The sequence below is a fragment of the Sinocyclocheilus grahami genome, unplaced genomic scaffold (genome assembly GCF_001515645.1).
Source record: "Sinocyclocheilus grahami isolate Dianchi unplaced genomic scaffold, SAMN03320097.WGS_v1.1 scaffold9.1, whole genome shotgun sequence".
In the NCBI taxonomy this organism is placed as follows: domain Eukaryota; kingdom Metazoa; phylum Chordata; class Actinopteri; order Cypriniformes; family Cyprinidae; genus Sinocyclocheilus; species Sinocyclocheilus grahami.
Genome location: NW_015505188.1, coordinates 850,947 through 878,907, shown reverse-complemented (window position 1 = coordinate 878,907; position 27,961 = coordinate 850,947). Strand labels below are relative to the sequence as shown.

General features: G+C 39.0%; 3 protein-coding genes and 1 pseudogene across 4 annotated transcripts; 3 read left to right on the top strand and 1 right to left on the bottom strand.

Moving 5' to 3' along the window:
• Window positions 1–3,496, top strand: part of LOC107591706 (serine hydroxymethyltransferase, cytosolic-like) — a 7,189-nt pseudogene extending 3,693 nt beyond the window's left edge.
• A 359-nt stretch (window positions 3,497–3,855) lies between these two features.
• On the bottom strand, window positions 3,856–8,635 carry LOC107591684 (Smith-Magenis syndrome chromosomal region candidate gene 8 protein homolog). Of its 2 annotated transcripts, XM_016280919.1 has the most exons (3): window positions 6,061–8,635; window positions 5,735–5,919; window positions 5,507–5,612 (listed from the first exon to the last, which is right to left on the bottom strand). In XM_016280919.1, exons 1-3 carry the CDS (start codon window positions 8,190–8,192, stop codon window positions 5,587–5,589), a joined length of 2,343 nt encoding a protein of 780 aa, XP_016136405.1. In that variant the 5' UTR covers window positions 8,193–8,635; the 3' UTR covers window positions 5,507–5,586. The 2 variants fall into 2 exon arrangements, with proteins under 2 accessions (XP_016136398.1, XP_016136405.1); XM_016280912.1 differs by having other exon boundaries at window positions 3,856–5,919; window positions 6,061–8,632.
• Window positions 8,636–8,980: 345 nt separating this feature from the next.
• LOC107592418 (DNA topoisomerase 3-alpha-like) lies at window positions 8,981–14,905 on the top strand. Its single transcript, XM_016281929.1, has 13 exons — window positions 8,981–9,430; window positions 9,544–9,603; window positions 9,696–9,769; window positions 9,833–9,908; window positions 9,996–10,104; window positions 10,193–10,336; window positions 10,420–10,590; window positions 10,665–10,768; window positions 10,881–10,955; window positions 11,631–11,901; window positions 12,012–12,208; window positions 13,177–13,969; window positions 14,697–14,905. The coding sequence occupies exons 1-13, from the start codon at window positions 9,263–9,265 to the stop codon at window positions 14,849–14,851; spliced, it is 2,397 nt and encodes a 798-aa protein (XP_016137415.1). The 5' UTR covers window positions 8,981–9,262; the 3' UTR covers window positions 14,852–14,905.
• Window positions 14,906–15,596: 691 nt separating this feature from the next.
• LOC107591675 (FLII actin remodeling protein) lies at window positions 15,597–27,650 on the top strand. The gene is made up of 27 exons (XM_016280900.1): window positions 15,597–15,871; window positions 16,687–16,797; window positions 16,905–16,976; window positions 18,214–18,294; window positions 18,489–18,574; window positions 19,219–19,380; window positions 19,536–19,639; window positions 19,741–19,916; window positions 20,120–20,277; window positions 20,374–20,458; window positions 21,735–21,882; window positions 22,037–22,170; window positions 22,259–22,471; window positions 22,619–22,798; window positions 22,894–22,976; window positions 23,068–23,142; window positions 23,225–23,336; window positions 23,444–23,632; window positions 23,734–23,873; window positions 24,335–24,539; window positions 24,699–24,853; window positions 24,950–25,010; window positions 25,134–25,262; window positions 25,367–25,473; window positions 25,910–26,015; window positions 26,100–26,165; window positions 26,292–27,650. Exons 1-27 carry the CDS (start codon window positions 15,809–15,811, stop codon window positions 26,424–26,426), a joined length of 3,336 nt encoding a protein of 1,111 aa, XP_016136386.1. The 5' UTR covers window positions 15,597–15,808; the 3' UTR covers window positions 26,427–27,650.
• The last annotated feature ends 311 nt before the right edge of the window (window positions 27,651–27,961 follow it).

The following is a 27,961-nucleotide window of genomic DNA, read 5'->3' as shown; positions in this document are numbered from 1 at the left end:
TTTAAGGTGAAAATGGGAGGAGGACGATTTAATGTTAATAAAATTCACAATTCATTTCAGTTCATGTCTCAGAATGTGTATTTTTTTGTTTGTAATTTCACAGTTGTAATACCATAACGTGAAAGTGCCGTTTTTCTATCACGAATGTGCCGAATCTGCTGTTGTAATTACAACCGCTAATGATAGAGAAGGGTAGGGGGAGGCCGGGGGAGCGCCGAGCTCTCGTGCCTCCGTTGGGAAAACGTGGAACAGTGTTGTAAATACAACTTAACCACTGATTTCTAGTGTCCATTTTTGGAAAGCCAAGCAAAGTAGTTTCGCTATCACAACGAAACAGCGTCACACATGGCGGCCTACAGTGAGCAGAGGCCGGGGGCTAGCGTGAGGAATGGTGGGAGGGTTAGAGTGAGCAGAGGTGGGTGGGCTTGAGAGACGGCGCGGCCGGCGTTTTCGACAAAGGAGCGGCCGGAAGGACATGTGACGACTCCGGGCTGGACTCCGCTTCGTCCACGGTGAAAGCCGATCCGGCAATCAACAGCGCAAAGTTGTAGTATTTCCTCAGCAACCAGTACGGTTCAGCTCCAGGCATGACAAAGCAGATATCGTCCTCTTTTGGAAGACCAAACAAAGTAGTTTCGCTTTTACAACGAAGCACACAGCGTCTTTACGACATGGTGGTGGAAACAACAAAACTACAGCGAGAATAAAAGTTACACCTTCTTTCTTTGCGTGAACATTTGGGCGGCGTTATGCAAATCTTCCTACATCGTGACGTAGACATGTGGGGGCGTGTTAGAAAGAGCCGTTTTAGGTAGGCGTGGCTGACTCTTAACTTTTATAAAGAATATCTCTTTGGATTTGAGACTTTAGTCTTTGCAACTTTACAGATCTTCTTTATGCACCAAGAGCTTGTAACACTCCAAAGAGAAAGGAAAAATTGAAATCGCATCATATGACCCCCCATATAAATTTTAGGTAAATCAAACTGTTGTCTTGAGGGTGAACGAGATTGGATACAGTTGCAGCTGTGTTTGCTTTATCTTTTGTTTTTATATTTAGGCGGCTCAGATAATCATCTCATCTTGGTTGATCTGCGTCCAAATGGAACTGATGGAGGAAGAGCAGAGAAAGTCCTGGAGGCTTGTGCCATTGCCTGCAACAAGAACACCTGCCCAGGTGCATTGAAAATAATCAATTATTAATAGCTGTGTAACTGACCAATCCTGTACAATGAATTTGATCATGTTGGACATCTTTTTGTATATTTTATTACAATAATCTAACCAGCTATTCCACCGTTCCTTTTTCCAAACTTTGTAATGAAGGTGATAAAAGTGCCTTGCGCCCCAGCGGGCTTCGTTTAGGGTCTCCGGCTCTTACATCTCGAGGACTTTTGGAGGATGATTTCCGCAAGGTTGCCGAGTTCATTCACCGGGGTGAGTTTTATGCAATAATGTAACATTAAAGGGTTATTTCACCCAAAAATGAAAATTAGCCCATAAATTACTCACCCTCAGTGCATCCTAGGTGTATATGACTTTCCTCTTTCAGACGAATCCAGTTGGAGTTATATTAAAAATTGTCTTTGAACTTTCAAGCTGTTTCATGGCAGTCAGTGGGTGTTGCAGTGCTTCAGTCCAAAAGTAAAAAGCACCCATCCATAAAAACCCGTGTCTCACACGGCTCTGGGGGGTGAACAAAGTCCTCCTGTAGCGAATCAATGCGTTTTTTTTTAAAGAAAAATAACCATATTTAAAACTTAATAATCACTTTAATCTAGCTTGCGCTCACTGTTGTACACGGAAGCAGCTCCGGGAGGATGACGTATGAGTTCAGCGTTGCGCATGTGCCGCTCAGAAGTGACGAACGTGGAAGCGCAGGGAAGAGATCAAAACAAAACAACGGTCACTAATTAGAAGTACAAAACGAGGATTTGTAAATAAGAATGTCAGAGGATTTCGATATTGTTACGTCCCTATGTGACGCTGACTTGTAGTTTGAGTATTTTCTTGTTTTTGTGTTCTTTTGCATTGAGTTTTTCCCCTGTTGTGTTCTCTCTCCATCCCTTTTACTTTCACTTTTACAGGTGATGTGCGGATTGGTCGGCTCACTTGTCAGTCATTCGGGATGAGCTGATTGGGTCTGATGACGGGAGGGGGTTGTTCTTCCATCGCGCTTGCTGATTGACGTCCAGCTGTGCTATATAAGGGAAACGCCAGTGTACTCGAAAGCCGGCTTTGTGAACTTGGGCTGTGATATTCGCTTTTTGTGGTTTAGTTTGTGATGTGCTTTGATTGCCATGTAAAATATCTTACCTACTTGGCTGGGCCGAAACTCCTGATCTGTGACATTTGAAAGCCCTGTAAAGCTTTTTCAAAGATGTTAAAACTGGATGGAGGTAAAGGGGTAGGTAAGTTATGTCACGTGACTTACATGGTGCACATGTAGTATGATTTTGTTGTTAGACACACTAGGTTAGGGAATTGTGCCACTTTGTGTATTTTTTTGTTTGGTTAGTTAGTGAAGTTGAGTTACGACGAGTTAAGCCAAGAGGAGACTGGTTTTCCTTTGCTAAAGTAAGGAAACTTTGCTTCCTTTGCTCCTGGTAACAAACGTTGGTTTTCACGAGACTCACCGGCGCATGCGCAACGCTGACCTCATACATCATCCGCCCGGAGCTGCTTCCGTGTAGGACTGTTGGTGCAAGCTACGTTAAAGTGATTATTACATTTTGAATATGGATATTTTTCTTACAAAAACGCATCGATTCGCTACAGAAGGCCTTTGTTCACCCCCCGGAACTGTGTGAGACTTTTTTTTGTTTTTTTATGGATGGGCGCTTTTTATTTCACTTCTTTTGGAATGAAGCACTGCAACACCCGCTGACTGGCATTAAACCGCTTGAAAGATCAAAGACAATTTTTTATATATAACTCTGACTGGATTCGTCTGAAAGAAGAAAGGATGCAGTGAGGGTGAGTAATTTATGGGCTAATTTTCATTTTTGGGTGAACTAACCCTTTGAAGAATATTATACTTGATATTATAATTGACAATGTGTATCTGCCCTTAGGCATTGAGTTGACATTGGAGATCCAAAGAAACATGAATCCTAAAGCAACTTTGAAGGAGTTTAAAGATGAACTGGCTCAAAATGAGAAGTACCAACTGAAAATAAACGTAATTCGAAAGGAAGTCGAAGACTTTGCTGGAAAGTTCCCAATGCCTGGGTTGCCAGAGTTATAATTACTGTCTTTGTGTCTATTTGCTCTTCCTGGAATAAAGATTTCTATTGATTTAATGGGCACAAAGGCTGTCCACTGCAATTATAATGCACCTCAATGAGATGACTTACCATTTATATAAATTATCAAATGGTCTGTTTTTAATTACACATTTAATTGGTTTCTTTAGTGTTTCTAGTAATGTTTCCTCTCATTTCTGTGGTTAAACCCATTGTGGAATAAGCTGTGTAATCTATGAAAAGTTTTACTGTGTACACTTAAACAGATCAACAGAGAAGAAAATAACCAACTGGCACAATTAATCTGTACATGCAGTGCAAATAAAGCCTGAAATATTGTAAATGTGAACATGTGACTGGATCTTTTTCTTGCTGATTAAGTGTAAAATTTACTTCTCACTGTTACTATTTACTCTAATAAGTTTACATGTGCAAGTCATTACCAATCCAGAATGAGACAAATCATGTGCCTTTTACTATTTAATAAAGGAAAGTTTTATTCTGTAGGAATAATGCCATTAAAAGAAGCAATACAAAGCTAAATCAGAAATAATTTAATGAAATTGAAGCCAGAGAAATTTCACAGTGGGCAACAACTTAAAGCACAGTTGACCTTCAAAATTTACTTGACTTAACATCCATAAATACTTTAGCATGAACAGTATACCTCACCTTACCCCAGACAAGCTCACAATACTGTCTTAAAATAGATTTATGAAAAGTAGCAACAAAAATGCATGATTAAGACAGTTACAGCAAACAAGATTTGTTCAGATACAGCAAAAATAAATAACCTTCTTAGAAGTTAATGTGCATATAATGGTATGGCTTATTCTCAATTTACATTCAACAGACTCTGCAATTAAATGCTGAAAAATCTGTCTCTAACAAATCGTGACAAAGGCCAATAATTACTGGGTAGCCAACACAACTTGATATTAAGACACACTTGTGATGAAACAGCGGTGGCAGTCAAGATCTGTAATTCTGGACTACAACTGCTATCATGCAGTAGTGGGAATAACAATTACAGACAATGTATTTTGACAACAACCACCATTATCGTTCATTTCACATCAGTGCAACAGCCATTAGAATGAAGTGCTACTTCATCCACAGTTACTCGTGCTGACGATGCTTGCACACAACTTAAGACAACAATTTATATCAATTTTAAATACATCTAGAAAGGCTGAATAGTACAACACATGAGATACAATGGAAGTGTCTATAATTTGCCACAGTTACATTTTTGTGTTCTTCAAACATGCAGAAAAGTTGTGTAACCGTTCTCCACGATGTGACATTTTACATGCAGTACATTCATTCACCTCATCACACAATTACGTTAAAACACGAAGGGCAGTTGGCTCATTTTTTGTTTGTTTAATAATGCCTTTGTTCATTTTTGTATTCAGTTATACAAAATATTAAATTTTCCCCTCAGACTTTATGTTGACTAGAGAGGGCAGAAAAAAGGATAAATCTCAGGCTAATTTGCATGGTTTCCCTATATTACTAATTAGTTTAGTGTATTAACTATTTCTCAAGTCCAGAAAGCAAGTATCACGCACGTATATAAAGCTAATTACTGACTAATCCATGAATTAACATCAAATTATCTACTAATTTAAATACACAATGTTAATGCATTTTATAATAGCTGCATATTGAGGAGAATGTGTATTATAAATTCTATTGCCTCATAAATTAGTTCCATAAAAATTATGCTTGTGATTTTCATGCAGCAACAGTTGCTTTGCTTGTGAAGACAAAAAAAAACATTAATTATTAAATGGGATACCGGGACCAGATTAATTAAATTGTGATTAGAGACTCTACTGCTGCTGTTCTGGTGTAGCTTTTGCTGTCAATGAAAACAAGCATGTGGCTACACATATTTAAATGAGCTGTTTTGTACAGCCTCTTTCAAAACAAGACTACTTGTGCTTGAACAACAGTGACATTTTGCTGAATCTTGATATTTCAGAGCTTTTGTAAGGTCCTCAAACCACAAGAGGAACCATTTTACAGAAAACGGCTTGGCAATAGATTTAAATATGCAACCTCTACACTAAACAAATAGTCAATACCACATTTTCTAACACCAGATGTTCAACCTGTTGTTTCCTGGAATGCCATGAAGAGAAAAAAGGTGATTACATTCAATACATTTGGTCTCCTGATTTTTATCAATGGGTCAATGTTGAACATATAGTGGACACAATCAGATTTTGTACAAATAGCTGGTGGTGTAATTAAAACAAAAAGACTGGTCGCCCCCCATCGATGACCCCTGAATGTAATGCTGCTTGATGAGCTCACTCAGGTACTGGACGATTTTACTCTCCTCCACAGTGTAGCCAAGCTGCAACAAGAAATTAGTCCTGCGTGACGTTACCGAGCCCTGGTCGTTGATGTCCATGGGAAGGTGAATATGATGGCAGAATGTGTAAAGGAATGCCTTGGCTGTAAGCTGAGTCAACATACCCTGAACATGGAGGAAGTAGGTACTGCCACGTTTGATCTGAGTCCTGTGGTCTGCCAAATGGCTTATTAGTGTTCCTTTGTATGGTGGACACCGGAGGGTCTTGCTGTCACAGTCCAAAATGCTTATGTAACGGCTGTATCGATTCAAAGAGTGGAGAATGCTGGATCCAGCCGGGGAGGCAGCTCTGGAAAAAAATAGGAAATTACTAAAATAAATGAAACGCTGCACTTTGTCACTGATTTAAAGCATTGCAAGCAAAAAAAACACTTTTGAAACTATGATACCGAGTTATTGACTGACTACAGGTCAGCTTTTCTCAACATACCTCTGCAACCCAATAAGTTTCCATCTCTGCAGGTCGGTAAGCTGAAATGGCGATGAAAGCCACGGTTGGACGGTTTCACCGTACTTGCCGAGATTGGGAACGAAAAAGAACAAAGCATTGACTAGCTTCCTCACCGTGCCCTCATCCACCCCTAAAATAACAAGCGTTCGGCCACTCAGAAGGCAGAAAATGGCTTGCTGAGCAAATGGATATTGCCTGATGAATCGAAGAGCGCTGTGACCAGCTTTCTTCTTCTGCTTTAGCGTCAACGCACTGCCGTAGGTGAACGGAGACACAGCACGGTCAGAACTGGTAGAGGCGCTCATAAAGCTCGTACTATCGGAGACATATTCTATATTAATTTTCGCCACCTCCTCAGAAAGAACGCCAGTGTTCAGTTCAGAAAAAGTCAGTCCCATGTTTGGGCTCTCTGCAAGGGCTGATTCTTCCAAAATGTAGTCCACCTGTAAGGCAGGGTCTCCCTGAAGAAGAGACAGAGGTTCTTGGTTCACCACTGTGTCGCCACAGCACTCCTGAGCAAGCTCAGGTAAAGGTTCCCCAAAAATGAAACCGTCCTGTCCAATACAGCAGGCTGCATCCATCGGGACTAGATTCCCATCAGTCATCTTTTGTGGGACGGCAACATAGCTGGATGCACTTTCAGATGGTGATGCAATGGATACCTTGCTCTTTCTTTCTAGACCATCAAAGTAATTTGTCTGTAGACTGGAAGGACTGACACCTCCAAAAGCCTCAATGCTCTTGTCGCTACTGAAACTCCCTTTGGTCTCCGTGTCGGCGGCCTCTGAGGTTTCCTGCGTAATGTCAGATAAACTGGACTCAGGAGGCCCTTCCATAGACTCCACACCTGGCTTAATGTGATCTATATCTATGCAGGTGGTGTATGATTCGAGACTCAGCAGCTCGCCAGGTAAGTTCAGAATAGGGACTGTTGGATTGTGGGAAAAAATATTTAAGTTCTTTGAGGTTCCTTCCTTCTCCCATTCTTCGAAGAGAAAACTAGTAACTCTCTGTTTGCCCAGAAGAGCCCTGCCAATCTGGCTAGTGTAAATAAAGCACAGATCTCCTCGGAATGACTTCTCAGTTATGTTTAGTTGCTCTAGAGTTTGGTGAAAAAAGTTGGCATCACAGAGCTCTTCCATTGTTTTCAAGCGTTTATCAAAGCACTTCGCAGATTTGGCCTTAATGAGCTGAGGCGTGTAAGAGGACTTTCTACTATCGCTTTCGGTTTCCACAGTCTTATCTGCAATGTCAGAATGATTACTATTTAGTGTATCGTCCAATACACTTATGTCAGCCAGTTTCTCTGTCTCGCGTTGTACAAAATCTACATCTTTCTTTTTCCTGGAAGGATAAGATGTTATTTGCCTCAGCAGATCTTTGTGTTCATAGATGGACTTCTCCACATTTGCTAATTCATTCGCCTTCTCAATAGCTTGTGTGGAATAACAGCCATTGTTCTTTTTTTGCAGCTCAGTCTCTTTGTGCAGCACTGATCTGGTGTACTCTAGGTCTTTCAGTTTCTTTTCCAGTTCATTTGCAAAAGCTTTCCTGTTGCCTGACTTGAGAAATTCGGAAGCCTGGGAAAACTCGGATGACAGTTCTTGAAACTGATGCATGATCTTCTTTTCGTCTGCGGAAATGTAGGCCATGCAAAAGGGGCGTACAAATCCACGAGCCTCCAAGTCATACAGTGTCAGATGATGGACGTAAGCGAACGCCCCTTCCTTGGAATCACCCAGGACAACTTTTGAATCCTCCACAAAATTGAGCTTTGGGTAGTTACTGCCAGGAGGATGTCCAACAAAAGACGCCTGGTAGTCCACAGACATGATGCGAAGTGAGAAGTAGTTAAGGTCAAATGTCCCACACACTTTGGGATCATTGGGAATGGTGAGTAAAGGCTGTGGACCGACCTGTTCCGAAAATTCAGAGACCAGTATGAAATCCTTTGAGAATTTAGCATAGGATGTCTTCGTCCAGGGATTTGCATTGGCAGCATGAGCAAACAAAGGCACAGAAAACTCCTCTGGAAGTGAGCATGGATCCGAGAACGAGTCCCCAAAGTCATCTTCTTTGGTAAAAGCCACCACATCTGGTGAGCCAATCATGTTCTCGGAGTATATAGAGAGACATCAGCAGAAATATCCTTCCATGCTCAGTATCACAATCAATGAAAACAGAACATTTCACAGAGACATCGTTTTGAAAACACAAATCATAAATACGTTGTGCACTGAGGACCCCCTCTCTCTCTATCGCTCTCTTTGCAGCACGGCTGGTTAGTCCACTGAGCCAGATCACGATCTGATATACATGAGCTTGAAGACGATGCTCTCCAGCCTGACAGACCTTTGACGTCAGCTGCCATAAATCTGATACATCTATCAATCGTCGCCGCTTATATAAACCTATTTATAATCCGGCGTCTATATAAGAACTCTAAACGAAGACACCACTGTTTCGATGTACTCCAGCCGCTCAATAAACTGACAGCCTCCAACAGCAGCCATATTTAAACGATCGTATTCTTCCCATGAGACTGTCCTGATGAGGAAGTAGCTGTGTTTCAAAACCTAGTAAGCTGCCTAGCTAGACAGCAGTTATGGTATTCTAGTCAGCGGACTCGGAAAGTTCTTTTGATGCCCAAATATGCTGCCTACGTAGGTCTCCAAGTAAGTTGTCACAGGCAATTTGTTATGACACGCTTTGTGGTTGTTCAAGGGGAGAAACTATATTATTCATATCGTAGGACAAGACTCGTTATATATATATATATATATATATATATATATATATATATATATGTGTGTGTGTGTGTGTGTGTGTGTGTGTGTGTGTGTGTGTGTGTGTGAAAATTCACTATTTTATCTTATTATTATTTGTTTTTAGTACATTAAATTTTGTTGGAAAAATACTCAACACAGCAACCAGATTCTAGCACATTGCTTTACGGTATTTTTTTACGACAATTCTCATCAGGCGCCGGAATTGTTTATTCATCTGCTGTGTTCGCACTTAATTAAAAAAATTACTGAGCGTTTTATCAAAGACATTACGTTTACGCTGATATGTTTTTATCTCAGTTAACTTATAGGTTTTATGTTGTTTAACAAGCTGTTATTTTGATGTAATGTCCGGGGTGTAACTTACAGTGATCATGCGCCGCTAGATCACAGTGATGAACGTTTTGTTTAGATCACTAGGAGTGATTGGCAGTCGATTTTATAGACAAATATCTGTAAACATGATAAGGCGCACTCAGATTAAGAAAGTGCTTTGTGTTGCTGAGAAAAACGATGCAGCCAAGGGCATAGCAGAGATCATGTCAAATGGGAGGTCGAGAAGAGTGAGTGCTGACTGTTATACAGTTACTTTGATCTGTAATGTCAGATCTTATAGTTATCAAACGAGTTGTTATTTAATGATCATCAGTGGTAATAAATCTTGTTTTCTTGACAGAGAGAAGGTTACTCTGTTTACAACAAAATATATGAGTATGAATACAACCTGTTTGGTCAAGTAAGTACATTTTTTATTAATTACTGAGAAATATGTAGATAGAAGTAGTACATATAGTCTCTATTTGCTGATCGTGTTTTTTCCCACCACAGAATGTAGCTGTATGCATGACATCTGTATCGGGACATCTCTTGAGTCTTGAATTCAAAGCTCCTTTTCAGAAATGGTAAACGGTTATATTTCTTATATCTTTAAATATATAAACTTTATCATGTGGTCTGTTTCACAGGCATAGTTGTAATCCAGTCCTGTTGTTTGATGCTGAGGTGGAGAAGTACTGCCCTGAGAACTTTATACCGATCAAAGTATTAATTTTCATTCTTTCAGCTAGATGTATTTTTAGAATATGAGCTTGTGTTTTATATTTTAATGTATGTATTTACATAATCCAGAGGACTTTGGAGAGAGAGGTGAGACAGTGTCAAGCTCTGGTCATTTGGACTGATTGTGACAGAGAAGGAGAAAATATCGGCTTTGAGATCATTGATGTTTGCAAAGCAGGTTAGTTTAGTGCATCATGGTTCTAGTTCACTGTACTGATGCTGTATATTCCTAACAGCCTTTTAACATGGGATATCTTTTAATTAAGTGAAGCCAAACGTTCAGGTCTTCCGTGCACGGTTCTCTGAGATCACCTCAAACTCCATAAGGAGAGCCTGTGAGACCCTTACTGAGCCGGATATCAACATCAGTGATGCGGTGGATGTGAGACAGGAGCTGGATCTCCGCATCGGTAGGCATTTCAAAATAAAAGACTTAAACACAAACTGCTGTCTTTTAGACAATGTTTAGCGAATGTACTTTGTGTTCCTTCAGGCGCATCATTTACCAGGTTCCAGACATTACGCTTGCAGAAGATATTCCCAGAATCTCTCTCTGATCAGCTCATCAGTTATGGCAGTTGTCAGTTCCCGACCCTTGGCTTTGTGGTAGAACGGTTTAAAGCCATTCAAGCCTTCGTCCCTGAAACTTTCTTTAAAATCAAAGGTACTCCAAATGCAACAAGTGCTTTGTAGTGTTGTCACATACACTTTATCGTGTGTGAAATTTCTCTTTGATAGTTGTCCATGAGCCTAATGAAGAGGAATCGGTTGAATTCAGCTGGAAAAGACATCGTCTTTTCAATCACACAGCATGCCTTGTGTTGTATCAGATGTGCGTGGAGGTGTGTTCTTCAGCTTACCTTGTTAAGAACTTTAAAAAAAAACATATGTAAGCTTTGTAGTTCATATTTATGTCATTGTAAGTTTTCTGTTTGGTTTTAATCTTTTCTTTAGGATCCCATGGCAAAAGTTATATCTGTAACTAGTAAACCAAAAAACAAATGGCGACCTTTACCCCTTGACACTGTGGTAAGTAATTTAAAACTTGACAGATTTTCTACATTAAAAAAAATTGGAAATATAGAGAAAAGAATGTGGACACTCAAGACATCACACCCATACACTACCATTTGAGTTTGGTAACATCTTTTGATTGTTTTTGAAAGAAAACTCTTATGCTTACCAAGGCTGCATTTATTTGGCCAAAAATACAGTAAAAACTAATATTGTGAAATATTACTATTTAAATAACTGTTTTCTATTTTAAATCTTTTGATTGTTTTTGAAAGAAAACTCTTATGCTTACCAAGGCTGCATTTATTTGGCCAAAAATACAGTAAAAACTGTAATATTGTGAAATATTACTATTTAAATAACTGTTTTCTATTTTAAAATGTAATTTATACCTAATTTATTCTTACTGACCCCAAACTTTTGAACAGTAGTGTACTTTTGGTCATATAGTATATGTTATACAACTACACGCAAGATGATGAATATGGACAAATTTGACAGTTTTGTGTACACAATGGTCATTAGCTACTAAAATTAGTAGCTTGCAATTTTATGAGTGACTTGGGTATTCATACCCATGAATACCCAAAAAATGAGTAGTACTGCTGAATGACTTAAGTGTGATCAAAAACTGAATGATGGAGAAAAAATGTAATATATTTGTTAATATGTCTCAATTATTTTGTTCAGGAACTTGAAAAACTGGCTTCAAGAAAACTGAGGATAAGTGGAAAATATGAGAGCCTGAAGCTGAGAACTGTGAGACAGGATGTTCAGACTCTTAATGGCGCTACGGTGTCCTTCACCCTCATTCCTAAAGCGCATCCAACTAAGTCCTATGTCATCAGTCAAGCTTTCACTGCTGACGAGTTATCCTTGTCCGAACATTCTTACCCTGTGAAATCTCTCCAGCGACGCTACCCTCTTCTCCGTCAGCTTCCTCAAACAATTTATCTACTAGGTGCGTGCACCTTGATCTACTCGGCCACATGAATACAGATTCCTTCTTGATGGCACTCCGGCGTTTCATTGCTCGTAGAGGTAAACCATTTTAACTTCTCTCTGACAGAGGTACCAACTTCATTGGAGGCAATAAAGAGCTACTGGAATCCTATAAATCCTTAACCCCTGACCTTCAAGCAGCTCTGGCCAAGCAGAAGATTTTCTTCCAATTTAATCCTCCACACGCGCCCCACTTTGGTGGAACCTGGGAGCGCGAAATACGCTCCATCAAAATTGCCCTGGAGACCACCCTTGGTGCTCAAACTGTAAGTGAAGAGGTATTACGTACAGTCATGATTGAAATAGAAGGCATTCTAAACTCCAAGCCCTTAGGCTATGTCTCATCTGACATTGCTGATCCTGACCCTGTGACCCCTAACTTGCTGCTGATGGGGCGGCATGATGCTTCCCTTCCTCTCGTAACACATCTGGACTCTGAGCTACACAATCGCCCCCGGTTGTTGTGCGTAATTGACATTGTAAGTAACTTCGTTTGATGCTTATATATTATTTTGTATGATTTAAGTTTGGCCTAAATGTTTGTATAACTTTATTTCAGACCAAATAAATACGGCTTTGGTGTGAATGAGAGACTTACTGACCCCAAACATTTGAACAGTAATGTATTTTTGGTGACATTTATACAATAAGGTTTTATATGTTAGCATTAGTTCATGCAGTAGCTAATATGAAATAAAATAAAATACTTTTACAGCAATTCATATTTATTTCTATCTATATTAATTGCGTAAGTTGTGTAAATTAACTTAAATTGTAAAATAATTTTTCAGTACTATGAACGAACATGAATTATCAAGAAACAACATTTATAAATTAATATTAACCTAGATCAGAGGTCTGCAACCTATGGCTTGCAGAGGGATAATAACTGGCACGCGAGCAATAGGGAAAACTGCATTCCAACATACATTTTGAGGTAATCATTCCTCGTAGTCACACAGCGGGTTAGGAGCTATAAATAATTAACCTGCTATAGTCTACAGATGCATGTGGCTCTGGCAAACAATTCGTGCGACCGCTGCAGATCCGTCCATTTAGCTTCAGTCACACTACGCGATTGGCTTATTGGTTTAGTGTTTAACCAGAAAAATTGGAAATCGCACTTCATGCCCAAAAGGTTGCCGACCCTGACCTAAATTAATAAATGCTACAAATGTTGTTCATTGTTAGTTCATGATTTCTACTGCATTAACTAGGCCAATAATATAGGTAGTGTATTAACAAAATAAAGAGGGTAATTTTAAATACTGCTTTTGGTTTTATTCATATAATCTTTGACAGGCTGAAGTTTAAATTCAAGAGGGGAAGTTTGCCACTTATGATGCCCCTTGAATTTGTTGGATGCATCGGAGGATGTGATGAGACTCTCAGAGAGGTCTTAAACTTGAAATATATCCGAAGAGGAGAAGCAGAATCTGGCTCTCGGGCACATACCAGCTCTGGATCAAATCAGCATCATGTACCTAGAACCAGCTCAGCACCTCCATCCAGGGTGGAGAATGTTAGACCTCCAGCACCCAGAGCCAACGGCAGCCGCCCCCCAGCCAGTCTGCCACCTCCACGGGCAGCACAACCACCAGCTTCAGCCCAGGGCGGTGCCATTGTGTGTAACTGTGGTCAGGATGCCATTCTTCTCACTGTTCGCAAAGAGGGTCCCAATCAAGGCCGTCAGTTCTACAAGTGCAACACAGGAGACTGTAAGTTCTTCCTGTGGGCTGATCAGCCGGCTGAGCAGGCACCGCCTGGAGAGAGCAGAGGACCCCTGGGTCAGAATTCTCAACCTCCCAGGCCCTCAATTAGCTTTGGGAATGTACCTCAGCAGAGGCAAAACAACAGAGGATCTGGAGGTGATGATGGTGAAACTATGTGTAACTGTAATGAGCCTGCAGTGACTAGGACCGTCATGAAAGATGGACCAAACAAGAGCCGAATGTTCCACACCTGCGGGAAACCACGTGATCAGCAGTGTGGGTTCTTCCAGTGGGCGAACGAAAATGTGGCTCCAGGTATAATGCCTGTCTATGATGTTTTGCACTGAAAATGTATTATTCATGGGCAAAATATGATCAGAATATGTTGAAAAGGATCATTCATACATAGACTGCTGTTCAAATGTTTGGAGTCTGTAAGATTTTTAAAAAACAAATTAAGACTTTTATTCAGCAAGGTATTGATCAGACATTTATAATGTTACAAAAGATTTCTATTGCAAATGTTTTTTTTTTTTTAAGCTTTCTATTCATCAGAAAATCCAGATAAAAATGTTTTATGGTTTCCTCTCATATATTAAGCCATTTTCAGCATAAGATAATAAGAAATATTTCTTGAGCATCAAATCTCAAGTATATTAAATCAAATAAGTAAATTAAAATGATTTCTGAAGGATCATGTGACACTGAAGACTGGAGTAATGATGCTGAAAATACAGCTTTACCATCACAGGAATAAATTACACTTTAAAATATATTAAAATCAAGTGCAACATTTTTTTTTTTGACATTTTGTCAGGCGTCATGTCGGTTTGTGCTGCAAAATCTAGTCCACATATTAAACATCAAGTATGTCCCAATTGGCTTTGATTGTGTTCCATTGAGCTACATTTTGTGGAGGAAGAAAACAACAGTTAGGGATTGTTTTATATGAGTTCCAAGATATGTAAATATTTCATCTGGCAATAATTTCTTCAATATTGTCTTTTTTGCTAATAATTTCCATTTCCTGTCACTTTTTCAGCCACAGATTTCTCTGGAGGAAATGGTGCCAGACATCCTGGGAACAAAAAGGCCAGCACTACCTCAAACAAGCCTCCCACTGCCAAAAGGCAGAGAACCTGTGGAATATGTCATGAGCCGGGTCACACACGGGTCACCTGTCCACAGGGCACATGAAAATAAATGGTTCATGCGATTTTTGTAAAATGAAAAACATGTAAATTAAATCAATTTTATCAAATGTATAATTATTTTTATATGTATAATAAATTGTATTGTGCAAAATAAAGTTATTAAGTAAAACATTACTTTATAAGTAATTAAAAGTAAATTGTTTACATATTGCAAGACCTACAGCAGTGTCACACAATCTAAAATGTAAAATGCTGAACTCAAAGATTTATCAGATAAAGTTAATAATGCATTTTAAATACCATAATTGGTCATTTTATTGGTCAATTTTATTTAATTGGTCATTTTACATTATAGTGTCATTACAGTGAGTAGTGAATAATACTAATGAACAATATGTATTTTATGCACGTTTTTTTCCTATTGTTAGTCCTATAGTAATTATGTTGACATGCAGTACTTTTACATCTGTAAGTATTATTACATATACTTTTATATATTGTTGACACTTGCTTTTTTTTTTAAGTCTGCTAAATGCATATATATAATGTAAATGTTAAATGGACTCAGTAGCATAAAATGCTACTCCAGACCTCCCAAAAGAAGAAGAAGAAAATCCCACAAATTACCAATACTGTCCAGGTTGAACAACTGGGAATGTTGTGACGGCCTCTAGGATGAGGGGGGCCCATTATCCCAGTAGAGTCATCCAACCCATCCTATCTTTGTCCCAGGCCCTGTCAGTGTATCTAAGGCACTGCAAATGATTCAGCAATGAGTCAACTGCAGCAGGGTGTAGATTAGCACGGTTTGAGCGGGTTTAAGTAGCAGTTTTAACGAAACAGAAATAAACTTTTTGTGAGTGGTTGGTAACGCTGAGTAGTTAGTGGGCTGTACCATGTGAGCGGAGGGCGGGGGAGTGTTTGATCCATCAGCAGCCGCTGCCAAAACAGATAGGCTGCGTCTGCGAGACTGCGACTGAAGCCGTATCCTGAATTAGACATGGCCGCGACCGGAGTTCTCCCCTTTATCAGGGGAGTAGACCTAAGTGGGAACGACTTTAAGGTAAGAGTTCTGCTTTAATACGTCTATTTGTACTGGGTTTTGTTAATAAATCATTCGTTCAAGCGAGGAAAGTGATGTAGGCTAGTTAGTGTGTCAAAACCGGTTGAGATGGTGAGCTAGCAGCGCTAACTGCTAGCTTAGAAGAACACTGGGCGTTAGCTTGCGACTTCTCAAAATGTGTCGCGGTCAGGTCAAGCTGTGTGACAGCAAGGAAATAACTAGAAGTTTGTTAGCGAGTCAGATGTGTTGGGTGACACTTTGTAACGCGTCTGGCCTCGATAAATGAACTGCGCTGCTGACGCACTGGCTTTCAAAACATGTTGCACCTTCTTTTAGACTAGAGAGTTTATCAGTATGCATATGAGAAAGAAGATTTTTAAAGCATTAAATATGTTCTATACAGAATTCTCTTACACGAGTTCCTTTAGCGGTTTTCCACAAGTGTTGGTTCACTTGAGTAAATATGCACTGATGCTCTGTGAGTCTGTGAGTTATATAAAGCCACTTCAGGCAGATGTACTCATCTTGAGATGACTGTGTGAACAGCATGCAAGTTTTCTAGCTCAGGCTCATGTTGTTGCCATAGCAAACACCCCATCATTTTTCTGTCTTGAAATGACATCCTTGTACCAGGTTTAGCTTGTTGTAGATCATATTTAGGCTTCAGACTGAAGCAAGTAAGACTGTTTGGAAAATTACATCAGTGTAGCAGATCCATCAAAAACTGCCAAATCACTAACACAGAAGCTGACTCATGTGGCTCATGATGGTCTGATTTGAGACTGTAATACTTGTATCTCTTCTGTTGAACACAGGGGGGTTATTTTCCTGAGCATGTCAAGTCTATGAGCAGCTTGCGATGGCTGAAGCTGAACAGAACGGGGCTTTGCTATCTTCCAGAGGAACTGTCCTCCCTGCAGAAACTGGTGATTGTCGATTTCACAGCTGAGTCACAATTTCATATTTCACAATTAGACTGTCAACTTACTAATGCTCAATCTTGGGTCTTTTTTGCTCTTTTCTGTGAAATCAGGAACATTTGTCCGTGAGTCACAACAGCCTGACGACGCTGCATGGAGAATTGTCAAGTCTTCCCAACCTGAGGGTAATGTGAAATATTTCGTAATACTGTCAATCACATGTTCCTCTCACATGTACATTTTACATAAGGATATTTAAATAGTTAACATAACTGTTTACATCCACTACGGTTCAAAAGTTTGGGGTCAGAAGTTTTGTTGTTGTTGTTTTTTGAAATAAGTGAACAAATTTTTTTTGTTCAGCAAGGATGTATTAAAAGTGCCAATAAGGACATTTATCATATTTCTAGTAATGTTTTGTTTAATGTTTAATAATATTATATTTCAAATAAATGCTGCTCCTTTGGACTTTCTATTCATCAAAGTATTTTTCCTGAGTAACCGATGAGTGCTGCCATGAAGGATTCTAACTTAGAAACCCATGTTAAAACGGGGTAAAAAGATCGACTGAATTAATTAAAATGAAACTTTTTCAATGCAACTAAATATAAAAATGTGCGCAAGGTTAAGCTGTTCTGTCGTTAGCTGCCACAGTAACAATCTGTCCGTGTCCGGCGCTGTATGCCTTGAGTTCTATGTCAAACGCTGACAAGAGGAAACGAGCATGGCTGTGTGTGAAATTATAAAATAATATGTGCTCTTATCACTTTGTGGACAAAATCCCCCGAACTTCACCCGATCGGGAGCTGTATGTAGGATATGTGCACTCATGTGTTTTCAGTGCAGCTAACCTCGGGTCGCTTCATGTCATCTGCCCACTCATCAAACTATGACAAGTGGATTACTGCAAAAAGACAGTCATTGCTACACTGTAAAGTAATGAGCTATGGTGCCATGTGCTTTTTAAAAACATTTTCTTAGGTTTAACGTTATATTATCAGCTCGGAAAATACGTTAATTGACTAGAAACGCCAGAGACAGGAAATGTAAAGCATTGCTACTGATAATAATAAAAAAATGTTCTTGAGCTCCAAATCAACATATTGGTATGATTTCTGAAGGATCATTTGACACTGAAGACTGGAATAATGGAGCAATTCAACTTTGCAATCACACGAATAAATTACAAATTCTAAATATTTTATTTTATAAAATGTTTTATATATTGTCAAATATTTTTGATCAAATAAATGCAGCTTTGGTGAGCATAAGACGTCTTTCAAAAATGTTTAAAAAAATCTTACTGACCCCAAATATTTGAACTGCATTTTGAATCAACACCGCATTATTTTCCACAGTTTTACTATATATATTTTCAGTGCTCAGACCAGCATTTAATCTGCCCTTGTTGTTTTGTTGTAGGCAGTTGTGGCCAGAGCTAACAACTTGAAGAACTCTGGTGTTCCCGATGATATTTTTCAGCTGGATGATCTTTCTGTGCTGGTATGTAGAGAATTACTTTGTGTCTATTTCTTTCTTGGGTGGATTAAGTTTATATCTCAGTTAAGTGCATGATTTAATTTGATTTAAACAGGTCTGTGTCTTGATTAGTGAAACTATGTAAATTTGTCATAGATTGTGTGCTGTATTATGGTAAAAGATATGTGTGTTTAGATGAGTTTTCATCTTCTGTTCAGGATCTGAGCTACAACCAACTAACAGAAATCCCTCGGGACTTGGAGAACTCCAGGAACATGTTAGTCTTAAACCTCAGTCACAATAGGTTAGTTTTTCTATTTTGTATTCATGTTCTTGGAAGTGAGGAATGATGATTACTCATGAAAACGCACTTTTATTCAAATTTTATTATTATTATTTTTTTTACGTTTTGTGATCTGTTACAATGGTATTTTGGAAGAGATCTTGGGGATGGTTTGGGGGCCTACTCAAAGGATGCATTTTTGTGCCCAGTAATAGCTAGACTGAGTGCTACTGAAGGAATGGAAAAAAACACTGGTATCTTGAGACATGTTTTTAAAAGTTGAACTATTTTTAAGTTCACACATCATCTTAGAAATGCTATGCACATGGTGCAAGATGCTGAAAAAAGACCCAATGCATCATCCATCTATATCAGTGGTTCTCAACCTTTCTACCTCCAAGGCCCCCACATTTTGCCCACATCTGTATTTGAAGGCCCCATGACATTTCCAAGTGTTTGTGATTTACTGGATAAGTATGAATGATGATGATTTAAAAAAAATATTTTTACCCACAATTTCTACTTGATAAAAACATGACAAAGTCAAAAAGGGGAGTATTTACATGACATTTTTTGTCATTTTGAGGTCATAATGGTTTTAACCATGGATTTCTGGGAACATGTGTAATCTGGTACTCATCTCTGATGTTTGCTCTTTCTCACAGCATTGATAACATACCAAATCAGCTGTTCATTAACCTCACTGATCTGCTGTACCTGGACCTAAGTGACAATAATTTGGACAGTCTTCCTCCTCAGATGAGACGCTTGGTCCATTTGCAGACCCTCATACTCAATAATAATCCGCTTATGCATGCACAGCTGAGGTAAGACAGATGGTTTTTACAATTTGATTTATTTCTGTCTATGCAGTTTGTACACTGCCAAATAGGAGGAAGGCTACATTCATTTCAGATGACATCGTGTTATCAGCATTGACTCTGATAAACTCTGTGTCGCTTGTGTGCCTTTGTCGTAACAGGCAGTTACCTGCTATGGTGGCCCTTCAAACCCTCCATTTAAGGAACTCTCAGCGTACTCAGAATAATATGCCCACGAGTCTGGAGGGCCTCACCAATCTAGCAGGTAGAGATCCAGGGGTGTTACTTTGCTCTCTGTGAAACAATCATCAGTATCTGTACTTGCTGTTGCTCCATGTATAATTAATATTTTGTGTTTCTATGTAGATGTGGACTTGTCCTGCAATGATCTGTCTCGGGTACCAGAATGCTTGTATTCACTGGCTAATCTCAAACGGCTAAATCTGAGCAGCAATCAGATTTCTGAACTGTCGCTGTGCATAGATCAGTGGACAAAACTCGAGACGCTCAACCTTTCTAGAAATAAGCTCACATCCCTGCCTGTAAGTCCCTTGTTGCCATATAAAGTAAAACAGAGGAACTTAGCACTTATCAGATGTAGTTGGGCCTTGAAAGTGCTTTTGCGCATGTGCAGGAGAAAATGCTTCATCACATTAATAGTATTGTCATTTAGCTTACATTGATATATTTGATGACTTGTTGCTAATCTTGTCTCTTTTTTCCCCCCGTTTAATGTGATATGCAGTCTGCCATTTGCAAGCTGTCTAAGCTGAAGAAGCTGTATGTGAACTCAAACAAAATTGATTTTGATGGGCTTCCGTCTGGTGTAGGAAAATTGTCCAACCTGGTTGAGTTCATGGCTGCAAATAATAATTTGGAACTTGTTCCTGAGGGACTTTGCAGGTGAGAACTGACCGTTTATTGGTAGTTAGACATAATTTATAAAACAAATGTATATGATATTGATATTAATAATATGTGGCTTTTTGACTTGCTCAGGTGTGGAAAATTGAAAAAGCTGGTTTTGAACAAGAACCGCCTTGTGACATTACCAGAGGCCATTCATTTCCTCAATGACCTGGAGGTATGAACTTTATTAAAAATGAAAAAAAATTCGTATTATTATTACCTACACTACTGTTTGGGGCCAGTAAGATTATTTTCCTTTTATAATATTACAAAAGATTCCTATTTCAAACAAATGCTGTTCTTTTGAACCTTCTATACATCAAAGAATCCTGAACGATTAGTTTTCACAAAAATATTAAGCAGTTTTCAACATTGATAATTAATAAGAAATATTTCTTGAGCACCAAATCAGCATATTAGAATGATTTCATAGAACTTAGAAAACAGTTCTTTTAATTTGTAGTAATATTTCACAATATTACTGTTTTTACTGTGTTTGTGATTAAATAAATGGAGCCTTGCTGAGCAGAGACTTCTTTAAAAACATTTTAGAAAATCTTACCAGCCCCAAACTTTTAAATGTTAACATATGTTTTTTATGTACTTATAAGAGTAAAGCCACAAACACTCATGCATATGTTAAAACCGTTAAAGGGGTCATATGATGCGATTTCAAGTTTTCCTTTCTCTTTGGAGTGTTATAAGCTGTTCGTGAATAGATAAGATCCCTAAAGTTGCAAAGACTAAAGTCTCAAACCCAAAGAGATATTCTTTATAAAAGTTAAGACTCGTCCACGCCCCCCTAAAATGCCTAATTTTGCTGCTGCTGCTGCTGCCAAATAATGCTGACTCACAGCCTGTAAGTACGTTTTCATATTTAAAGGATTTGCCACTGATGATTCAAACGCGAGTTTTGAGCAGTGTAGAGTAGCACTTGTTGTTTGTCGTTTCTCAGATCACAAATGCAGACATGGTTTTGTTTACGCGGCGTGATATGCAACTTGTAAAAAGACAGTATAAGTCATTATAATCCGTAATTATGTCCCCACTGGATGCAACGAATGCCTTGTTTATAATGAGTTTTAATGTGTTTGTGTCGTCGCTCCGGCCGGGACACAGCATCACAATATGGTGAGGGGTGTAACATTTCCGTCACAATATGAGGTATTCAGCCAATCACAACGCACTGGATAGCTGGCCAATCCCAGCACACCTTGCTTTTCAGACCGAAGAGCTTTGTAAAAATCGACGCGTTTCAGAAAGGCGGGGCATAGAGGAGCAACAATAATGTACAGTATGTGGAAAATAATGTGTTTTTTGAACCTTAAACCGCATAAACACATTTCATTACACCAAATACACAACATAATGTTCTTTTTTAGCAGCATCATATGACCCTTTCAATAAATGCTGAATAAATTTGTTATTGTGACACTGATAATTTTATTTAGGTTTTGGATGTCCGTGAGAATCCAAATCTAGTAATGCCCCCTAAACCAGTGGACAGGACAGCTGAGTGGTACAACATAGACTTCTCATTGCAAAACCAACTGCGATTGGCTGGTGCATCTCCAGCCACTGTGGCAGCAGCTGGTGGAGGTACAATATATGTTTCTCTTTTTTCTCTCTAAGAGGGTTGTTGTTGTTGTTCGCACCTACCTAACCGTTGTTGGCTCAATATGCTGAATTTGAAGTAACAAAACAAACTATAACTGTGTAATGCAACTCAAACTGCAACATGATGTTTGTGCAGGAAATAGCCCAAGAGACCATATGGCCAGAAAGATGAGGCTAAGGAGACGCAAGGACTCAACCCAGGATGATCAGGCTAAACAGGTGCTGAAGGGAATGTCAGACGTGGCTCAGGAGAAGAATAAATCCATCGAGGTAAGAGAACAGCAGAGCTCATGGTGGAACCTTTATAATGGTATATGTCAAAACATTCCTGGTCTTCATGTGTCTCACAATCTTTTAGGAGAATGGAGACTTGAAATACTCTGATCTAAAAACCAAACGATGGGACAAGAAGCTAGAGAAACCTCCTCTGGATTACTCTGAGTTCTTCATGGAGGATGTGGGGCAGATCCCTGGTGTTTCCGTTTGGCAGATAGAAAACTTTATACCCATCCAGGTGGACGAGGCCTTCCATGGGAAGTTCTATGAGGCAGACTGTTACATTGTTCTCAAGGTCAGGCCTGTACTTTTTTTTTTTTTTCCCATGTTAAACGGGCATGATGTTGAAATGTCATTTCAACATCATTTAAATCTTGTTTTTTTTTTTTTATGAGATCTGCATCCCTTCTTTCAATGAATGCTTTGTAATGCATTTTTGCAGGCGTACTTGGATGACAATGGATCCCTGAACTGGCAGATCTATTACTGGATCGGGCAGGAAGCTACCCTTGATAAGAAAGCCGGCTCTGCCATCCATGCTGTCAACCTCCGTAATTATTTGGGTGCTGAGTGCAGGACTATCAGAGAGGAGATGGGAGACGAGAGTGAAGAATTCACTGCAGTCAGTAAAACAAGCTTTTTTTCTGCACAAAATGATGTATTTCTGCATTATCAGTATATACTCTGCTATATTTTTCTGCAATGTGTCATTTTTAGGTGTTCAACAACGAGATTTCTTATATTGAGGGTGGAACTGCCAGTGGATTTTACACAGTAGAAGATACTCAATACCCAACCAGGTGCCCCACCAAAAACTACACCCAGGACAGCCCCTCCAGCTTATCCCTGATGTGACTTGCACTAATCCTGTTTGTTTTGTGTTTTGGGCAGATTGTACAGGGTTTATGGGAAAAAGAACATCAGATTAGAGTCTGTGCCTCTGAAAGCATCCTCACTCGATCCTCGGTGAGCTTAATGTGCTGTTTGCTCTATGTATTTTGGTGGGAGTGATTCAATTTGATAGTTTTTTTTGTTTTTTAATTTCAAGGTTTGTCTTTTTGGTGGACACTGGTCTTGAAATATTTGTTTGGAGAGGAGGCAATGCAACACTTGCTGGTACTACAAAAGCCATCCGTAATCTGGAGGGCACAGAGTGCCAGGTAAAATTGACAAAATAAAAGATTATTTACAGTCCTCCTTTTAAATGAAACTGCATTTGAAAATAATGTTCCAATTACTGCTCCAATACCATGTTTACAATCAATAGGTCTTCAAATCCAAGTTCAAGAACTGGGATGACGTGTTGAAGGTGGATTATACCAGGAACGCAGAGAGTGTGAAGCAAAAAGAGGGCTTGACTGGAAAGGTGAAGAAGGATGCAGAGCAGAAGGACCAGATGAAAGCTGACCTAACAGCTCTGTTCCTTCCTAGACAGCCAGCGATGCCTCTCACAGAAGTAAGACCTTAATTAACAGCTCATTAATCCCAGCCTTTCATTTTTTTTGCTGCAATTCTGTAAAAATCATTATCTTTGTGGGTTTGTTGTAACTCTTGCAGGCGGAGCAGATGATGGAGGAGTGGAACGAGGATTTGGATGGCATGGAGGGATTCGTTCTGGAGGGAAAGAAGTTTGCCCGTTTACCAGAGGAGGAGTTTGGTCACTTTTATACTCAGGATTGCTACGTATTTCTCTGCAGGTTGGTCAGAGGGTTTCACTAAAATTATGTAAAGTTTTAATGTTCATCAGTTCTCAGATGGACGGAATAATGATTGTTAACTAGGTGAAATCATTAGACCAGGGGTTCTCCACTCTGACCCTCGAGGTCCACTTTCCTGCAGAGCTCCAACCTTGATCAATCCCATCTGCCTGTAACTTTATGGTGATCCTGAAGACTTCGATTAGCTTGTTCAGCTGTGTTTGATTAGAGTTGGAGCTAAAATCAACAGGAAAGTGGACCTCAAGGGCCAGAGTGGAGGACCCCTGCATTAGACAAAAAAAAAGTTATAGCACACCCTTTCTATTAAATCTGATCCTCAGTGTGCTGGTGTCAATTTATGCAAGTTACTGATTTGTACTAACTAAAATAACTATTATTGTTTTAGATACCTACAATTTTTATGCTTCAATAAAAAAATTGGATATTTGTGTCTGTCTCAGGTACTGGGTGCCAGTGGAGTATGAGGATGATCAGGAGAAAGACAAAGAGAAAGGAGAAGGAGACGATGAGGACAAACATCATGAAGAAGACTTCCAGTGTGTGGTTTACTTCTGGCAGGGCCGTGAGGCATCCAACATGGGCTGGCTGACCTTCACTTTCAGCCTGCAGAAGAAGTTTGAAAGCTTGTTCCCAGGCAAACTGGAGGTACCACATGTTTACATGGTTAATGTGCATGTTATGAAATGTATCCTCATTCTGTTGAAGTGACTCCTGTTGCCTTGACTATGTAATCCTCATGTATCATGTATGTTATGACATAAAATAAAAGTTCAAGAAGACGTCATCATCTTGTGTATATTTCAGGTTGTGAGGATGACCCAGCAGCAGGAGAATCTTAAGTTCTTGTCACATTTCAAGAGGAAGTTCATCATCCACAAAGGCAAGAGGAAGCTAAAAGTGGACAGTGTGCAGCCAAGTTTATACCACATCAGGACAAATGGAAGTGCGCTATGCACCAGGTAACTATGTTATGTTTTGTCCAGTTAGCGCATATTAATCTGCTATATCTAAAATAATAATAATAATAAAAAATTACATATGTGGTGTTTTTTTAGGACTATTCAAATAGCCACAGATTCCAGTAACCTCAACTCTGAATTCTGCTTCATATTGAAGGTAAACATTAATGTACTTTATACAACATGTTCATGTATTATAAATCGTCAAATAATAATAAAGGAATAAAGATCATTTGCAGTGGTTTACAAACAGTTAATTACTCAGACATTATTTGTGTAGGTGCCATTTGAAAGTACAGACAACCAGGGAATAGTGTACACGTGGGTGGGCCGAGCAGCAGACCCAGATGAAGCTAAACTGGCAGAAGACATCATGAACACCATGTTTGACGACACCTACAGCAAACAGGTTCATACCGCGTTTATGAAAATCAAAACATGCACATTATAGCTTGATTGATTTTATTTTTATTTTTTAACAATTTGTTTTCTTTTTTTCCCACTTTTCTTCAGGTGATAAATGAAGGAGAAGAGCCAGAAAATTTCTTCTGGGTTGGCATCGGTTCACAGAAGCCATATGATGAAGACGCAGAGTACATGAAATACGCTAGACTGTTTAGGTGAGTATTACATTTCAGGTTAATTTATTTAAATACACTACTGTTCAAAATTTGAAGTCGGGTGGGTTTTTTTTTTTTTTTAAGCAAGAAATGAATGCTCTTATTCAGCAAGGACGCATTCAATTTGATCAGAAGTGATCGCAAAGACATTTATAATGTTACAAAAGATTTCTATTTCAAATAAATGCTGTTTTTTTAAGTTTACATTAAAGAATAAAAAAGGTATCATGGTTTCCACAAAAATATTACAACTGAACACAACTGATTTCAACATTGCTTATAATAAGAAATGTTTCTTGATTACCAAATCAGTCTATTAGAATGATTTCTGAAGGATCATGTGACACTGAAGTAGTGACTGCTGAAAATGTAGCTTTACCAACACAGAAATAAATTACACTTTTGAGGTAATTATAGATTTGTCCTTTTGTCTCAGGTGCTCCAATGAGAAGGGTTACTTTGCTGTATCAGAGAAGTGCTCAGACTTCTGTCAAGATGACCTGGCCGATGACGACATCATGCTTTTGGACAATGGGAAAGAGGTAGAGCTTCATGCTTGCAGTCAAACAGATTTTCTTGGCAGCGATTTTTGTTGCTGAGCTGTTTTACTTTTTTTATTTTTTTAGGTTTATATGTGGGTTGGCACACAGACAAGCCAGGTGGAGATTAAACTGAGCTTGAAGGCTTGTCAGGTCAGTGACACATTGAGTGGCAGTTTTATTGTACACCAGCACTTAGTTTTTGATCTTTGCACACATTCACACTTGCCCTCTGGCATGTCTTGCGTCTGCTGAACATTTGTGTCACCCTTCAATCAGGTCTATATTCAGCACATGAGGTCCAAGGATGCAGAGCACCCCAGAAAACTGCGCCTGGTGCGCAAGGGCAACGAGCCTCACTGTTTCACCCGTTGTTTCCACGCATGGAGCGCCTTCAAGACCGCACCTGCATAAATCAGCCTCGCACTTCACACCGCACACAGTCTGTCTGAATACAGTAATGAGCATTAGGGTTCAGAAAACAACGCCACTTACAACAGACCTTCCATTATTATTGTGCACTGCATCACTCTCTTTAAAAAGCTCACATATATATTTGCTAACTGAAGCAATATTATTGAATTTTATATTTATGTGTAGATTTAAAATCAAAGGAAGAGTCTAAATGATACAGCACTTAGGTAAGCGTTACCTCAAGAGATCAAATGCTGTATTCTTTAAGGGATGTTTTAAGAAGAACATATCTGTTGAGGGAGAGTCTACTTTTTTTTTAACCATCTGGCTGCACAAGTGTAGTGAATTGTCATACCTGTTTACATTTTCTAAATTTTGCAGCAGTTATTTTAAAGACGACTCTTAATATCATTTATTTGGGCTACACTATTCATGTTTTATTCAGTAGATGCATATCACATACTGCCAAAGTTTTCAGTTATTGAAAGCACAACACCTATGTCTGTTTCAGATATCACCTAAACAAAATGCTGATTTGGTGCCTCACACCAGTTTTTTTTTATTTATTATTGTTTGCCTTTGAATGTTTCTTTCCATCAGCTTGATCTGTTTTACTGCTTCACTTTTGGGATGTTATTTCTGATGCCAATGCTGATGGAATCATGAATTGCACAGTTTATGTGGGATGTTATTTCAGTTATTTACTTGTCCGAATGAGAATGAATGCTTTTATGCCCTTAAACTGTCCCATGCATCTATACCAATGCAGCAGATAACTGGGTCGAACTCAGTGATTTTAATTTAAAAAATAAATCTGTAACAGGCAATCCAGTGGTAGTAGTCTTCACAAATCAAGGCTGTTTAAGCTATTTAGCTGACACCGTTTCATCACAGATTTTTTTTTTTTTTTAAGAATGTTTTTTAGAATTTTGAATATTTGTAGAACTTGGACAGGGAAATTTGTTTAGCCAAGGAAATAAATATTCTTATTTTAATTATGCTAATCAAATTTGTTATGGCTGTCATAAAAGGGATTGGTAGAGGTAAAATAAATATTTGCATTTGACAGTGAGTTGCCCTTTTTTGATTCTATTAGTCACCGCAGCTTTTTTTGTCTGCATATATAAATGTATTTCTATGTGTACAAATATTTTCTGCCACTGATTTCACCCGCAGATGCTCTATTTATGTATTTTGTATTGAATAAAGTTTCATCGCACATCTGTATGACTCTTGAGTACACCCCTAAGTGAAAATGTCCAAATTGGGCCAAAAGTGTCAATATTTTGTGTGGCCACCATTATTTTCCAGCACTGCCTTAACCCTCTTGGGCATGGAGTTCACCAGAGCTTCACAGGTTGCCACTGGAGTCCTCTTCCACTCCTCCATGATGACATCACGGAGCTGGGAGATGTTAGAGACCTTGAGATGCTCAATAGCAGAGGTGGGGGCAAGTCACACATGGTCAAGTCTCAAGTCCCTACCATCAAGTCTCAAGCAAGTCACAGTACAAACAAATCAAGCAAGTCAAGTCA